Source organism: Marmota flaviventris, chromosome 2 (genome assembly GCF_047511675.1).
Source record: "Marmota flaviventris isolate mMarFla1 chromosome 2, mMarFla1.hap1, whole genome shotgun sequence".
Taxonomy (NCBI): Eukaryota; Metazoa; Chordata; class Mammalia; order Rodentia; family Sciuridae; genus Marmota; species Marmota flaviventris.
In genome coordinates, this window is record NC_092499.1 from 3,996,274 (window position 1) to 4,008,830 (window position 12,557).

At 44.1% G+C, this 12,557-nt stretch overlaps 1 protein-coding gene across 5 annotated transcripts in view; it reads right to left on the reverse strand.

Moving 5' to 3' along the window:
* The window catches only part of Wdr20 (WD repeat domain 20), a 74,032-nt gene that overhangs the window by 12,896 nt on the left and 48,579 nt on the right, over positions 1 to 12,557 (reverse strand). Inside the window, exon 3 of one of the 5 annotated variants that reach the window (XM_071607525.1) lies at positions 4 to 768. The exons of the other annotated variants lie outside the window; for them this stretch is intronic. Within the exon in view, the coding sequence (XP_071463626.1) occupies positions 742 to 768 (27 nt within the window). The 3' untranslated portion in view covers positions 4 to 741. Of the gene's footprint in view, positions 1 to 3; positions 769 to 12,557 lie in introns of those variants that run through there. 5 annotated transcript variants of the gene reach the window in all.

Here is a 12,557-nt window from a genome sequence, read left to right on the forward strand (position 1 = left end):
AGACAAAGGAGAACAGGTTATCACAAGGGAGAAGGTGCAAAGGTCTACTTTTCCAGCAAGAAAACTTGTTGCTTCTCGGTGAGAAGGAAGGAGTCCGTCCAGGCACGCCACATTTATCCCGTGGTCAGCCAGCCAGCGAGAGCACTGGCCCATTGCAGAACTACTTTCTAGAATTGCACTTGGGTGGTGGCCACTGGCTTTCACTGAGGGAGTCAGCCATTCAACAAATATCTGCTGAGAGCCTACTCTGTGCCAGACCCCAGGCCGGGCACTGGGCACACGGGTGAGAGGCAGCCCTCAGACACCTCCTCACGTCCAGCAGGAGCATGTCAACCTGTGACTCAGCAGCTACACGCAGCTCCCTCTCGTGAGGACTCATAGCTGAGAAAGCCATGCCTCCCGGCTTTCTCTGCACTTCCTGTTACTGCAGGCCACATGCTGACTACATGTGACCCTCTGCTGCGGCTGCTCGAAGGCGGGGAGTCAAATCTGCAGCCCGCTGCCAGCAGCACACAGGACTTGAAAGCACACTTGCTGGGCGCAATGCAGCGCCGGGCCCACTGAGGCCGCCCCACTTGCACACGCTGCCCGTGTGTCATCTTTTATATGCATTTCCTCAGAGTCCTCTTTGGAACGAGGTGGTGTTTAAAGAAATACCTAGATGGTCAACTCAGGAGTCTGTGCTCCGTCACTATCACTCAACTCCACGCTCACTTCTGGTCCACTGACCTAGTCGCTTCTTTAACAGGCATGAATCAGTAGTCGTGCCTTTAAGACCAAAAGAACAGAAGGCAGAAAGTGAAAACACCCAAATGCAAAACAAGGACCCTTGGCTTGCAGGCTTTGTTATGGGGACCACTGCAGGCACAGAAGCTTCCAAATGATTCTTCCCTAGGCTGCCTAGTCTCTAAATCATGTCACCAGAAATCACCCAAGTTCTGCCTGGGAACGCCTGCTGCCAAATGCTCTCCACTGTCCCACTGCCCTGTAAGAGGCTTAACTGCTACCACTTTGCCTAACTGAGTGGACCCTGTCAAAAAAAACATGGAGCCTGCAGCCTAGCTGGCTCGACTATGTGCCTGCTTCTTTACAGAAAATTATTAAATGAAAATTTGATTATTAAAAGGATGGGAAAGAGTTCATGAGCCATGCAAGCTCAATGTATGAAAACCAGACCTCAGAAGGTGGGCTGCCAACAAATGACGCCAAATTGGGAAGGGGAGGTGGGTGCCCTGAACAGCATGCAGGCCTGAGGGGCTTGGGTTCCATGGGTCAGTTGCAGATTATTTTACAGAAGGTGTCACTGCTGACTGCCACCGAATGTCATAGCTGGACCTCTTAAATTAATAAGCTCTGTCCTTGGGGACACAGCCAACATTTTCATCCTCGCCTTTCTTTCTTGCCTGCTGACCTACCTATAAAAGGCACCTGACCTATGTTAGCGCCAACAACCTAAAAACCTAGCACTGCTCTGGCAGGATTTCCATTACACCTTCACCATTTCTTCAGCAAGAAGGTTAGGCAGGTAATATGCATGGCCAAACCAGATGGGGCAGGGAGAGTGGTCTGGGGAGTGTACAAGTGTTGATAGTGGGCTAAGAGGCCCCCCCACATCCAATGGTGCTCTGCCAGGCTTGCTGTTTATGTCCTTGCTATGTCCAGCGCCAGGACTCACTTCTGAGCCCACAGACAGGACAGTGAGATGGCCCAGTGTCTAAGGGCATCCACAGCTCACCCTTATCAGGGTTTAACAAGCTAACTTGGGCTGAAGTCAGACTGCCACCCTTATCCTAGTATAGCATTCTCAACTCTTGCACCTTCCCTTTCAGCAAAACCCTACCAAATCCCAATTTTTCCAAGATCACTTCACTGTTATTCTATTTACCATTTGCAGAAAATTTTAAATACATAAAAACTCATAGCAGTATGGTTAGGATAAATTTTACTTTGCACCTTAAAAAAAGTACAACAACAAAAAAATTCCATTAGAATTCAAAAACTATAATCCTGTCAAGCAAAAATAGTAATTGCTCCATAATGGTGGAGTATGAAGATAAACAGTTACAACACTTATTAAAATAAATGTTGTTGCAATGAAAAAACACATTTAAAAACTTCATTCTCACATTAAAAAGCTGCACTGAGTCTACCCTACATAGACATGCGGATTACCGATTATTTAAAAACAAAACAAAAAACCTGCACCTGCTGGATGTGGTTGTGCAAGCCTGTCATCATAGCAGCTCAGGGGCTGAGGCAGGAGGACTAAGAGTTTAAAAGTTCAAAGCCAGCCTCAGTAACTTAGCAAGGACCTAAGCAGCTCAGCAAGACCCCGTCTGTAAATAAGACTGGCTCAGTTAGTGCCCCTGAGTTCAATCCCCAGTACGAAAACAAAACAAAACAAAAAACCCTGCACTCATCTGCTCCAACTGCTGGCCGGGACACCTAATCAGAAGCTACTATCACACTCTGGTCCTGGGGGACTAGGCACATCAGTTCAAGTGTGGGCAGATAAGGGAAATAACAAGAAGGAAGAAAGGGTTTCTTGCTTGTCTGCCTCATCAGTTTTCCCTGTCAGCTGTGTGCTTGAGGGAGGGAGAGCATATATTTCATGGGGGGGGAGGCTGCACCTCAATCACATGGGGGTGCACATTTGGTGGGCAGCACATCATCACCCATAGCACTGTCCTAACTTCCAGTCTGAGTATCAACTCTGGGTGCCAGGCACTGGCAAGATGCTTTACGCCACTCTCTAATCTCAAAATAACCCTGCAAGGTCAGTGTAGGGGTTTTGTTTGTTTCTGATCGGGCAATACACTTATAACTCAAGTGCAAGCATACAATAAAAAGCTCAATCACTCTCTTCTGCATTCCAGATCCTCTGCCCTCAGTCATTGATACTGGGTTCTTGTTAACCTACCCAGAGTGACTTTGTGCATGTACAAGACAAGTAAAATCTACCCAATTCTGTCTTCATACTGTGCACACTCTCACCTCTGCCTTCTCAGTCCATGATACATCTTGTAAATCTGTGTGGTCTAAAGACAGCTTCTTCCTCTTTTTCTAAAGCTGCCTTCAATTATGTGGATGTACTGTGGCTTACCGTGCAACCCCCACTGATTAACATCAATATCAGGATGAATACCCTTGAACACAGGGCAGTTTTCACATGTCTGAGAAATATACCTGCAGGATAAATTCCCAGTGCAGTGGCTAGGTCAAAAGGCATATACATTCATAAATTTTATAGGGACAAATTGCCTCCCATGGAGAATGAAACAATTTACATTCCCAACAGCAATGTCATCGAGCCTGTTTTCCTGCAGGAAGGTAGGTATTATTCTACAGAACACCTACCTGCCCACGAGGAAAGGAGCTCAGAAAGGTTAAGAAACTTGCCTGACATCCATTACCTTCATCTCCTCACTCAGCACTGAGTGATTATCCTGTGCCAGGCACTGATTTGGCATTAAACAAAGTAGTCATCCCTTCCTATATGGAATTTATGTTCAACTGGAATGAGAAAATAAGTGAAATTTATGATTTAATGGTGTAAGTGCTTCGAAGAAACAAAAAAGCCAGAGAGAGAAGATGAAGTGATGGAGGGAGGGGGTTGTAGTGACTTCAGTCTCCAACAAGAGAGCCAAGAATGGACTTTCCCTGATTGGGGGGCAGCTGAGCAAGAACTGGGAAGAGAGTAGAGAGAAAGTGTGAGGAAGTGCATCCATCCAGAGAGAACAACAACTCACAAGTGTCAGGTGTTGAGGTGGGAGCAAAGCAAGCCGAAGGGAGACCGCAGAACCTGCTCTGACGAGGCAGATAGATCCTGTGCAGGTCACAGGATCCCACAGACAAACATCAAGTAGCTCTGAGACCAGCCTGGCAGGGCCACTCACAGGGTTTCTTAGGAAGAGGGTGACAGCTAGCTCAGACCCCACTGCCAGGGTGGGAAACACAATTCCAGGGTTAATTAATTTAAATTGTTTTAATTTAAATTTTTCTGGATTGTTACCTGGTTTGGGTTTAACAAAAGAGAAAGAGAACAGAAAGCATCTTTCTCCTGTCTTTCAAATTAAAAAACAGAAGTATCTGGAATATTTTCTTCAATTACACAGCCCAGCTACTGCAACATAAAATTATATTTTTGTTCCACAAAGCGTCTGGGCAAAAAAAGGCAAGACTCTTAGTTGGTAGTCAAATGTTGAGTAATGGGATTTCCTTGCTAGGCCTGAACTCTCCAGGATGAATGGGGACTTCAACTGGATGAGCATTCTGAAAAACTATCCCTGAAGCAAAATGCCATCCCTCCAGGAGTTCTTGGGGAGAGATGTTGGGGGAGGGGGTGGGAGAGGCAGAAGCACAAAGACAAAGGCTCAGACAGAATAGTCCAGGGCGATGCAGTACTGGCCCTACAGGCCCTGTGTCTCTACTGTCTAAATCCCTGAAGCAGGAAGAGGGGACTGCTCTGGAATCCTGTGATGGGATTTAGGGGTGTGAAGCCCAGGCTCAGAGCCCAGGCTCAGAGCTCAGGCTGTGACCCTGACCCTGAAGTCACATTGCTGACTTGAAGGAAGTGTGCTGTGAGTATAAAATACACACTGGATTCTGTATCTTCATTAGAAAGAAAGAATGTCAACTATCTTATCATAATTTTTATACTGGTTGTATATCAAAATAATATTTTGGATATTTGGATAAAATATAATGTATTCTTTTTTTGGTGGGGGGGGCGGTTCCAGGGATTGAATTCAGGGCCCCTCAACCACTGAGCCACATCCCAGCCCCCTTTTTGTATTTTATTTAGAGACAGGGTCTCACTGAGTTGCTTAGTGCCTCGCCTTTTGCTGAGGCTTTGATCCTCCTATCTCAGCCTCCCAAGCTGCTGGGATTATAGGCATGTGCCACCACGCCTGGCTAAAAGATAATGTATTCTTTCTTCAAAAAAATTACAAATTTTTTTTAGTTGTAGGTGGAAACAAAACCTTCATTTTATTTATGTGGTGCTGAGGATTGAACCCAGGGCCTCACACATGCCAGACGAGCATTCTACCGCTGAGCCCCAGCCCCAGCCACAAATATAATATATTCTTAAAGTTCATTTAAGTTGATTTTTACTTTTTCAACATGGCTATTAGAAAAATTCAGAGTGAGCCAGGTGCAATAGACAGCACACCCAGCAACTCAGGAGGCTGAGGCTGCAGGACTGCAAGTTTGAGGACAGCCTCAACAACTTAGTGAGATCCTGTCTCAGAAAGTGTACAGGGGGGTGCTCAGAGGCAAAAAAGCACCCCAGAGTTCAATCCTAGTACTGTTAAAAATGAAAAAGAAAGAGAAAAAACTGTAAATTCTACCTGAGGCTCACTGAATATTTTTATAGGCAGTGCTACTGCAGACCGTGGTGGCACCAAAGGTTTTTAAAAAGGGACAGTATAAGGAAAAATCCCCTATCACTAGGAACCAAATGGAAGGCCAGATGGGAAAAACTGGTTAGAAGCCTATGACAACTAGTTAGGACATGAACAAAAAGACCTTCAGCTAACCAGCAGCAGTGTGATAGGGGAGATCTATTTCACAGCAGATACAGCTGTATGGGGACAGCAGATGAGGGGGGCAGATGTTTGTAACAACCTAGTTCTGTTCACAGGCAACTAGGAAGGTTAATCTGCAACTATCAAATGACCAGAAGGGCCAGGCACAGTGGCACATGCCTATAATCCCAGCTACTCGGGAGATAGGAGGATCTGAGTTCAAAGCCAGCCTTAACAACAACGAGGTGCTAAACAACTCAGTGAAACCCTGTCTCTAAATAAAATACAAATAGGGCTGGGGGTGTGACTCAGTGCCCCTGAGTTCAATCCCTGGTACCCCCTCCCTCCCCCAAAAAAATGGTCAGGAGAGGCTGTGGCTATGGCTCAGTGGTAGAGTACTTGCCTAACATGTGTGAGGCACTGGGCTCAATTCTTAGCACTGCATATAAATAAATAAAATAAAGGTCCATCAACAACTTATTAAAAAAAAATGACAAGGAAAGTCAAGTAAATCAGTTATGAATACAAGACCCAAATCTGAGAAGCCTAAGATGACCCAGCAAGCTGAAGTGGGGAAGCATAGACTGTTGGAAAAACCCACTTAGAGGAAACAGGACAAAAATTAGGAATGCAGAAGAAGAAAAGAGAAAACGGCCCAGCAGTGCAATGAAGAAAGAGCAGGCAGAAAAGGAAGCTGCCACAGTGCGAGAATCTACCTCTGGTGGAGCTCTGCTCTGCGTGTCCCTCTCCTCAGGGAACAGATTCTCCAGGTTGATACTATTGGACAGTCCAGGAAGCATAGGCCAAGTTGGACACCAGGGACATAGGAGAGATCACGAGGAAGTAATTTTGGGGACTGAGAAGGTGCTGAGAAGGGACAGAAAGGGTAATGCGGGGCAGGTGCTTGGCAGAGGAAAAGTATGGCCAGGGAGAGAGGGATGGGGGTGGATCAAGGGGAAGCAAGCCCCCTGCTCCCCAGGCTGGAGAGGAAAAGCTGCAGGAAAAGAGGCAGAAACAAGGAAAGTAGAAAAAAGGAGTTGAGGAACGTGGGAACCCCACTCGAGCTCCCTCAGGGAAAAAAGCGTGGGCCCTAACAGATCTGGGAAGTGCAGTTTCAAGGACAGTGCAAGGCAGGTGCTCAGCTAGGAGGATAACAGGGAGGAAGCAACTATGAGTTTTGACTGGCATGGCCACAGGGCTTTCCGTTGAGAGTCACGTTCAAAATGCCTCACGGTCCATCTTAATAACCCACTTTTATAAAAACAAGCAAAAAACCCAACCAAACAACAGCAAAATAATTTAAAACAACAACAGACTATCAATATAACATTTCTGTATATGTAAAGAAAGCTCAGGTACAGAGCTGTGGCCTCCAGGATCCCTTCTTCATCAGGTACTCAGCCAAAGCCCTCTCCAACTTTCTAATTCTGGAAGCCAAACACATGGACCTATTTCAGACAGCAATCCAAAGAAAAAGGATGCATATTCAATAGTATTAACAAGTAAGATTTTCTAAAATAAATCATACGAGTTAGAAGGAAACAATAAAAGTCAATCAGCAACCATGTTAAAGTGCCACTGCTGAATCAACTACTCTGAACTGAAGCTTTCTGAAGCGCTTCCTTTTCTTTTTTCTTTATCTCACTTCCATCGACATGACAAGTAGGAAAATTTATCTGGGGGAAAGAGGTGGATATGAATTTTATAATGCAGATATTAATTTGTAACAAAAATACTAAAACAAAAAATTCAAAAACCACAGAACCTGCTGGAAAAGCCATAATGTAACCACAAACAAAAATGGCAACTGGAGGGTTTGGTTATATAAAAGGAATTTGGAGGCAGTTGATGCTTCCTTCAGGAAGTATTAGGAAAGGGTATTTCAAAGCCATGTAAGAAAGAATCAGATGTCGTTTTTACCAATGTTAAGAATAAGGAATATATCATCATGTGCTCATTTCCTTCCTTTGATTAAAAAAAAGCAACAAAAACAAAATTGACAAAATGCACATTGCATTCTTTTGTGTCAGAACCAGACAGAATATTGAAAAATAGATTCTTGCTCTCCTCCCCCACTCCTGGGGCCTTGTTGCAGGAGCCTAAGCTGGTAGGGGACACCATCCCCCTCCACAACTGAGGCAGGGCCATCATCTCCCCAGCGTGCCCTTCAGTTAGATTTGACTTCAATGGCACAGGAGATGGAGACTTCCCCAGAATGCTCTCTTTAGCTTCACAGCTGAGAGACAATACCCAGAAGAGAGGGTCTCATCACACATCAGTAACAGGAGGGGCAGAGATGACAAGTTCTTTTTAGATTTTATAGTTTGCCACAATCAAAACGTAACTTGAAGATCTTCTGACGTTACTACTCTGCGGATACAACCCCCATATCAGAATTTTTACAAAGATAGCAAGGATGTCCCCAAATATATACACAGTAGTTATACAAATTAAACTCCTCGCCCTCTGTAGTACTTCACACAGGCTGAGTGCTGACCATGGGTGACTCTCCTTCCAGATGGCTCTTACTATGAAGGAAAGCTCCAGGCCTAGCCACTTGTCTTATTGGATGAATTATGTAACAAAATATTCTCAATGCCTCCTAGACATAAGAATAAACAGAAATGATCCATAAACTTCAAACCCACCTAAGAGACTAGAGAGACTTAGGGAGCTGAGGACTTCATTTCCAAGGAAAGGCCAGAAAGGATCTCCAGTGTGGCTGGAGACAGGCCGAGGAGGGGGGAAAAGGCTCAACCTGAACCGATCAACGGCCAGATTGTGGGAAGTAAATTTGGCTAGTATCTCTAATGAAAAGTGTAAACCCTTAATGTCTTGTCTCATTAAGAAAAAGGGGGGGGGGGGTCGGTTGTGGCTCAGTGGTAGAGTACTTGCCCAGCACTTGTGAGGCACTGGGTTCAGTCCTCAGCACCACATAAAAAATAAACAAATAAAATAAAGGTATTGTGTTCATTTATAACTAAAAAAAAAAAAAAAAAAAAAGACTATGAAGATTAACAGCACTACAACTGATGGATGATGCTTTCCTCTTTGTACCTCTCTATTTTCCCATTAAACAAGTATTTTATATTTTGTAGTTGATAGGGAGGGAGTTGCCTTTTAAAATATACCTGTTTCCAAATAGAAAATTTTCACTTATTTCCAGTAGATTTCAGAGATTTATAATCACAGGCCATTCATCCACCCACCCAAATATTCACGTACTAGGCAGCAGGCAAAGGTCAGAGATATTAATGCTGCGGGCACACATGTGTAACAGGTGGTAAGAGAAGCACTCTGGTGAGGAAGACAGGAAGAGGACACTACCTGACAAGCAGCCCCACCTCTGCCTTATCTGTGTGATTCTCTGCCTGGGTTGCACTGCTTGCTCTTTCTTTCTTTGGGTGGTAGTAGGATTGAAGGGAGAACATACTTGTTAGACAAGCACTCTACCACTGAGCTACATCCCTAGCCCTATTTTTATTTTATTTTGGGACACAGTCTCACCACTTTGCCCAGACTGGCCTCAAACTTGTGATCCTCCTGCTGCAGCCTCCTGAACAGCTGGGATTGCAGGTGTGCACCACCACACCTTCTTGTGCTAGAAATTTTTTTTATCCTTCAAAGCTGTGGGTGTCTCACCTCCCAAGGATGCCTTTTCATCTAAATCTCCAACTCCAGGAAGGAAGCCTCACGAGTCTGCCCCTACTTGCCATACTGCAGAGCACTTATCATGGCTTACTACTAAATGACCTGAATGGGCTCACCTTTATCCTCACCACAAACTTCCAGTGAGTATTCTTCCACCCATTTGCCAACTGCGGAGGCAAGTGAGGTGAAAACCCACACCCTGCAAGCAAAAAGCACATGAATCCTAGGCCATCTAGGCTCAAGAGTCTATGTTCTTAACCACTGGGCTGCAACACTGTAACTTTAGTGGAGATTAATTGATGGCTTTAGGCTTCTCTGGAGGCTGTGGAAAGAGATGACCAGAATTGGAATACACTCAGGACTGGGACCCAGGCATTCTTCTTTGATCTTAGTACACTCTCTCTACAGACCTTTCCATCTAATCTAAGGCTTATGATTACTATTTGTATGCTGACAACTCCCAAATTTTTAATCCCTATTTTTGAGCTTCAGATCCTTACATCCAATTATCTATAGGCATCTTAAATTTACCAAGTATAGAATAGAACCTCTGCTCTTTCCTTCTGTTCCCCTCTTCTGGTTCTTTCCCAGTCTTGTTCAGTGAGTAACTAATAACCAGAAACCTAAGATTTATTTATTTTTATTTTAAATTTTTACAATGGGCTTCAGGCAAGGTAGGCAAGAGCTCTACCACTGAGCTACCTCCCTTGCCCTACACAAGATTTATTAATACCTATCTTCAATTCAACTTCCAGAAAGCAACCAGGGTAAGTTCCAAAAATACCAGTCTGAAAATTTAAAAATGTTAAAACAAACAAAAAACCCCACCAGTTTGGCTGTCTTGTGCTTCCACTCCCTTCAACAGAATCTCATTACTCAAGCTACGCAGCAACCCTGAACAGGCCCTTCCAATCTCACCCTCACTTCACACGGCCCAGGCCAGGTTCTCTCAGTTCCCTGCTCCTGCAATGTTTTCTACCTGCTGTGTGTTCTGCAGCAATTCCCTACCTGGGAGGATTCCCCCTCATGAGGATTCCATTTAAAGAACACCATTTCTGCTCAGATTTCCTCTGTCTGCTAGTTTAAAGCTACCATCAGTGTTGGGCTGGGGATGTGGCTCAAGCGGTAGCGTGCTCGCCTGGCAAGCATGCAGCCCAGGTTCGATCCTCAGCACAACATACAAATAAAGATGTTGTGTCCGCCGAAAACTAAAAAATAAATATTAAAAATTCTCTCTCAAAAAAAAATAAATAAATAAATAAAATAAAGCTACCATCAGTGTGCATGGGTGGTACAGTTATTTAAAAGTTGCACAAGGACAGGTTTTATCTGCCACTGTAGATCCTGTTGCTTGGCACATAATAGACGGTCATGGTCTGTTGAGCTAAGGTAAGAATGGCCCCAAGTCTAGCTCAAGCCTCAGCTCTCACCTCCTTACTGGTCTTGCTACTTTCATTTTCTCTTACTTAAATCCAATCCACCTACAAGTGCTGACAAAAATTCTAGAAACTATTTAATCCTGTCACCCTCTTGATTAAAAGCCCAAAGGTTTCCCCACATCCTCCGGTGTCAGACCCAAATTTCTCAGCATGACATGAAAAGGCTTCACAATCTGGTTCCAATTTATCTCTCCAGCTTTAACTCTTGCCACCCCAAGTCTCAAACCCTATGATCTGGCCATGACGTTATTTGATGTTCCACCAAATGCCAAGCTGTTTTCTCCAGCTTTAAAAGCCTTCCTTAACTTCCCTTCCCACTCCTGTAACACCCTTCAAGACCCAGACCAAATGTCACCTTCTGAAAGCATTCTCAGACTTTCCCACCATTTCTTTTAAGAAAATTGTACATTTGATACATACTAAAGAAAAAGGTGACATGTATCCCACTGGTATTTGTTCACATCACTATGATAATATATGCCTCAGTACTCTACCCACCCTTCCTTACTAACTGTGGACTCCTGAGAAAGGCAAGGGCCAGCCTGGCAGCCGCACACAGTGGGGATTTCACCAAATCCATTGGTAATGCCAAAATGAATGGATACCGGATATGCATGGTGAGCATGTACCCTAATGAATGCAAAATAATTGGAATTTTAACTGCAATTTGTCAACCTACAACCAAAGTTTTTGGTATTAATTTCCAGTTCTAAATCTATTATCAACTTGCTATCTGATCCAGACCACTCACTTACCTTCCCTTTAACTATATCCTGTTCTGCAAAATGGGAAGTGTCCGCCCTCCCATGCACAAGAACTTGGATACCTCTAAATCTCACAGCAGTGCAAAACACGGCATGAAGACTGCTTCAAACCCAGTCCTGGCACTATCTGAGAAACGAACCTCTAGTACCATGCTTTTAGCTATCCTGACTAAATTCTGATGAAAATGTACCCAAATGCCAAAGACACTGGGAAAGACAATTTCAGCCTCAAGATGCAAATGCCAGCCTGGCATCAAACCACAAACACATTTGAACAACCATTTTTCAAATAAAATTTAAAAGGACTATGAGATAACTTGTGCTTAAATCGTGAAGAGTAAGGTGCTGTGTTCTGGCAACTCTTGGTCCCCAGGGCAGGGATGGATCTGGCTGAGGCAGCCTGAGTATTCTTGGAGCCCCAAGTCGCCAGGGCCTCCTGGACTCCAACTCCCACCCTCCCCCCAGCCATGATACACAAACCTTTCTTGTTCTCTAAGTGGCATTCTGTGCCATCCTCAGCCAGAGCTGCTTCCAGATCTTGTTTACCAACAGCCCTGCACATGGTTCCAGTCCCGCCCCCCTCCATCACACTCTCCTCTACCTAAACACAAAAAAAAATCCCCAATGACTACAAATTCACAATGTCTATTAACAGTGAAGAAAAGGCCAATTTTGTGCCCCACCCTCCCTAAAAAAAATCCAGCTACTTAGAAATCTTCTTCAGATGTTATTAATAAACAGAATATTTTTTGCTTAAGATTTTTTTTTTTAACAGGAAAATGAGATTAAACACTTTTCCTCTGCAGTCTGTCAATTCAGATGGCAAGTTTTGTTTCCAGTCAACCCAGGTGAAACTAGAAGAGGAGATGGCACGATTCAAAAGATTTCACCAAATCCATTGGCAATGCCAAAATGTATGGATACCGGATATGCATGGTGAGTATGTACCCTAATGAGTGCAAAAGAATTGGAATTTTAACTGCAATTTGTCAAGTTTGGGGCAGACTCTTCCCAAACAAAATTATTTCTTAAAACACCAGAATTCTATAACAAGTTTCTGTTAAAAGTCAATGATGTAAAAACCATATAACACTGCAAAACTACCATATGACTCAATCCTTTGCACATCAGGGCTGAATAACAAGTAACACTTGGAAACCAGAGCTTGTAACTCA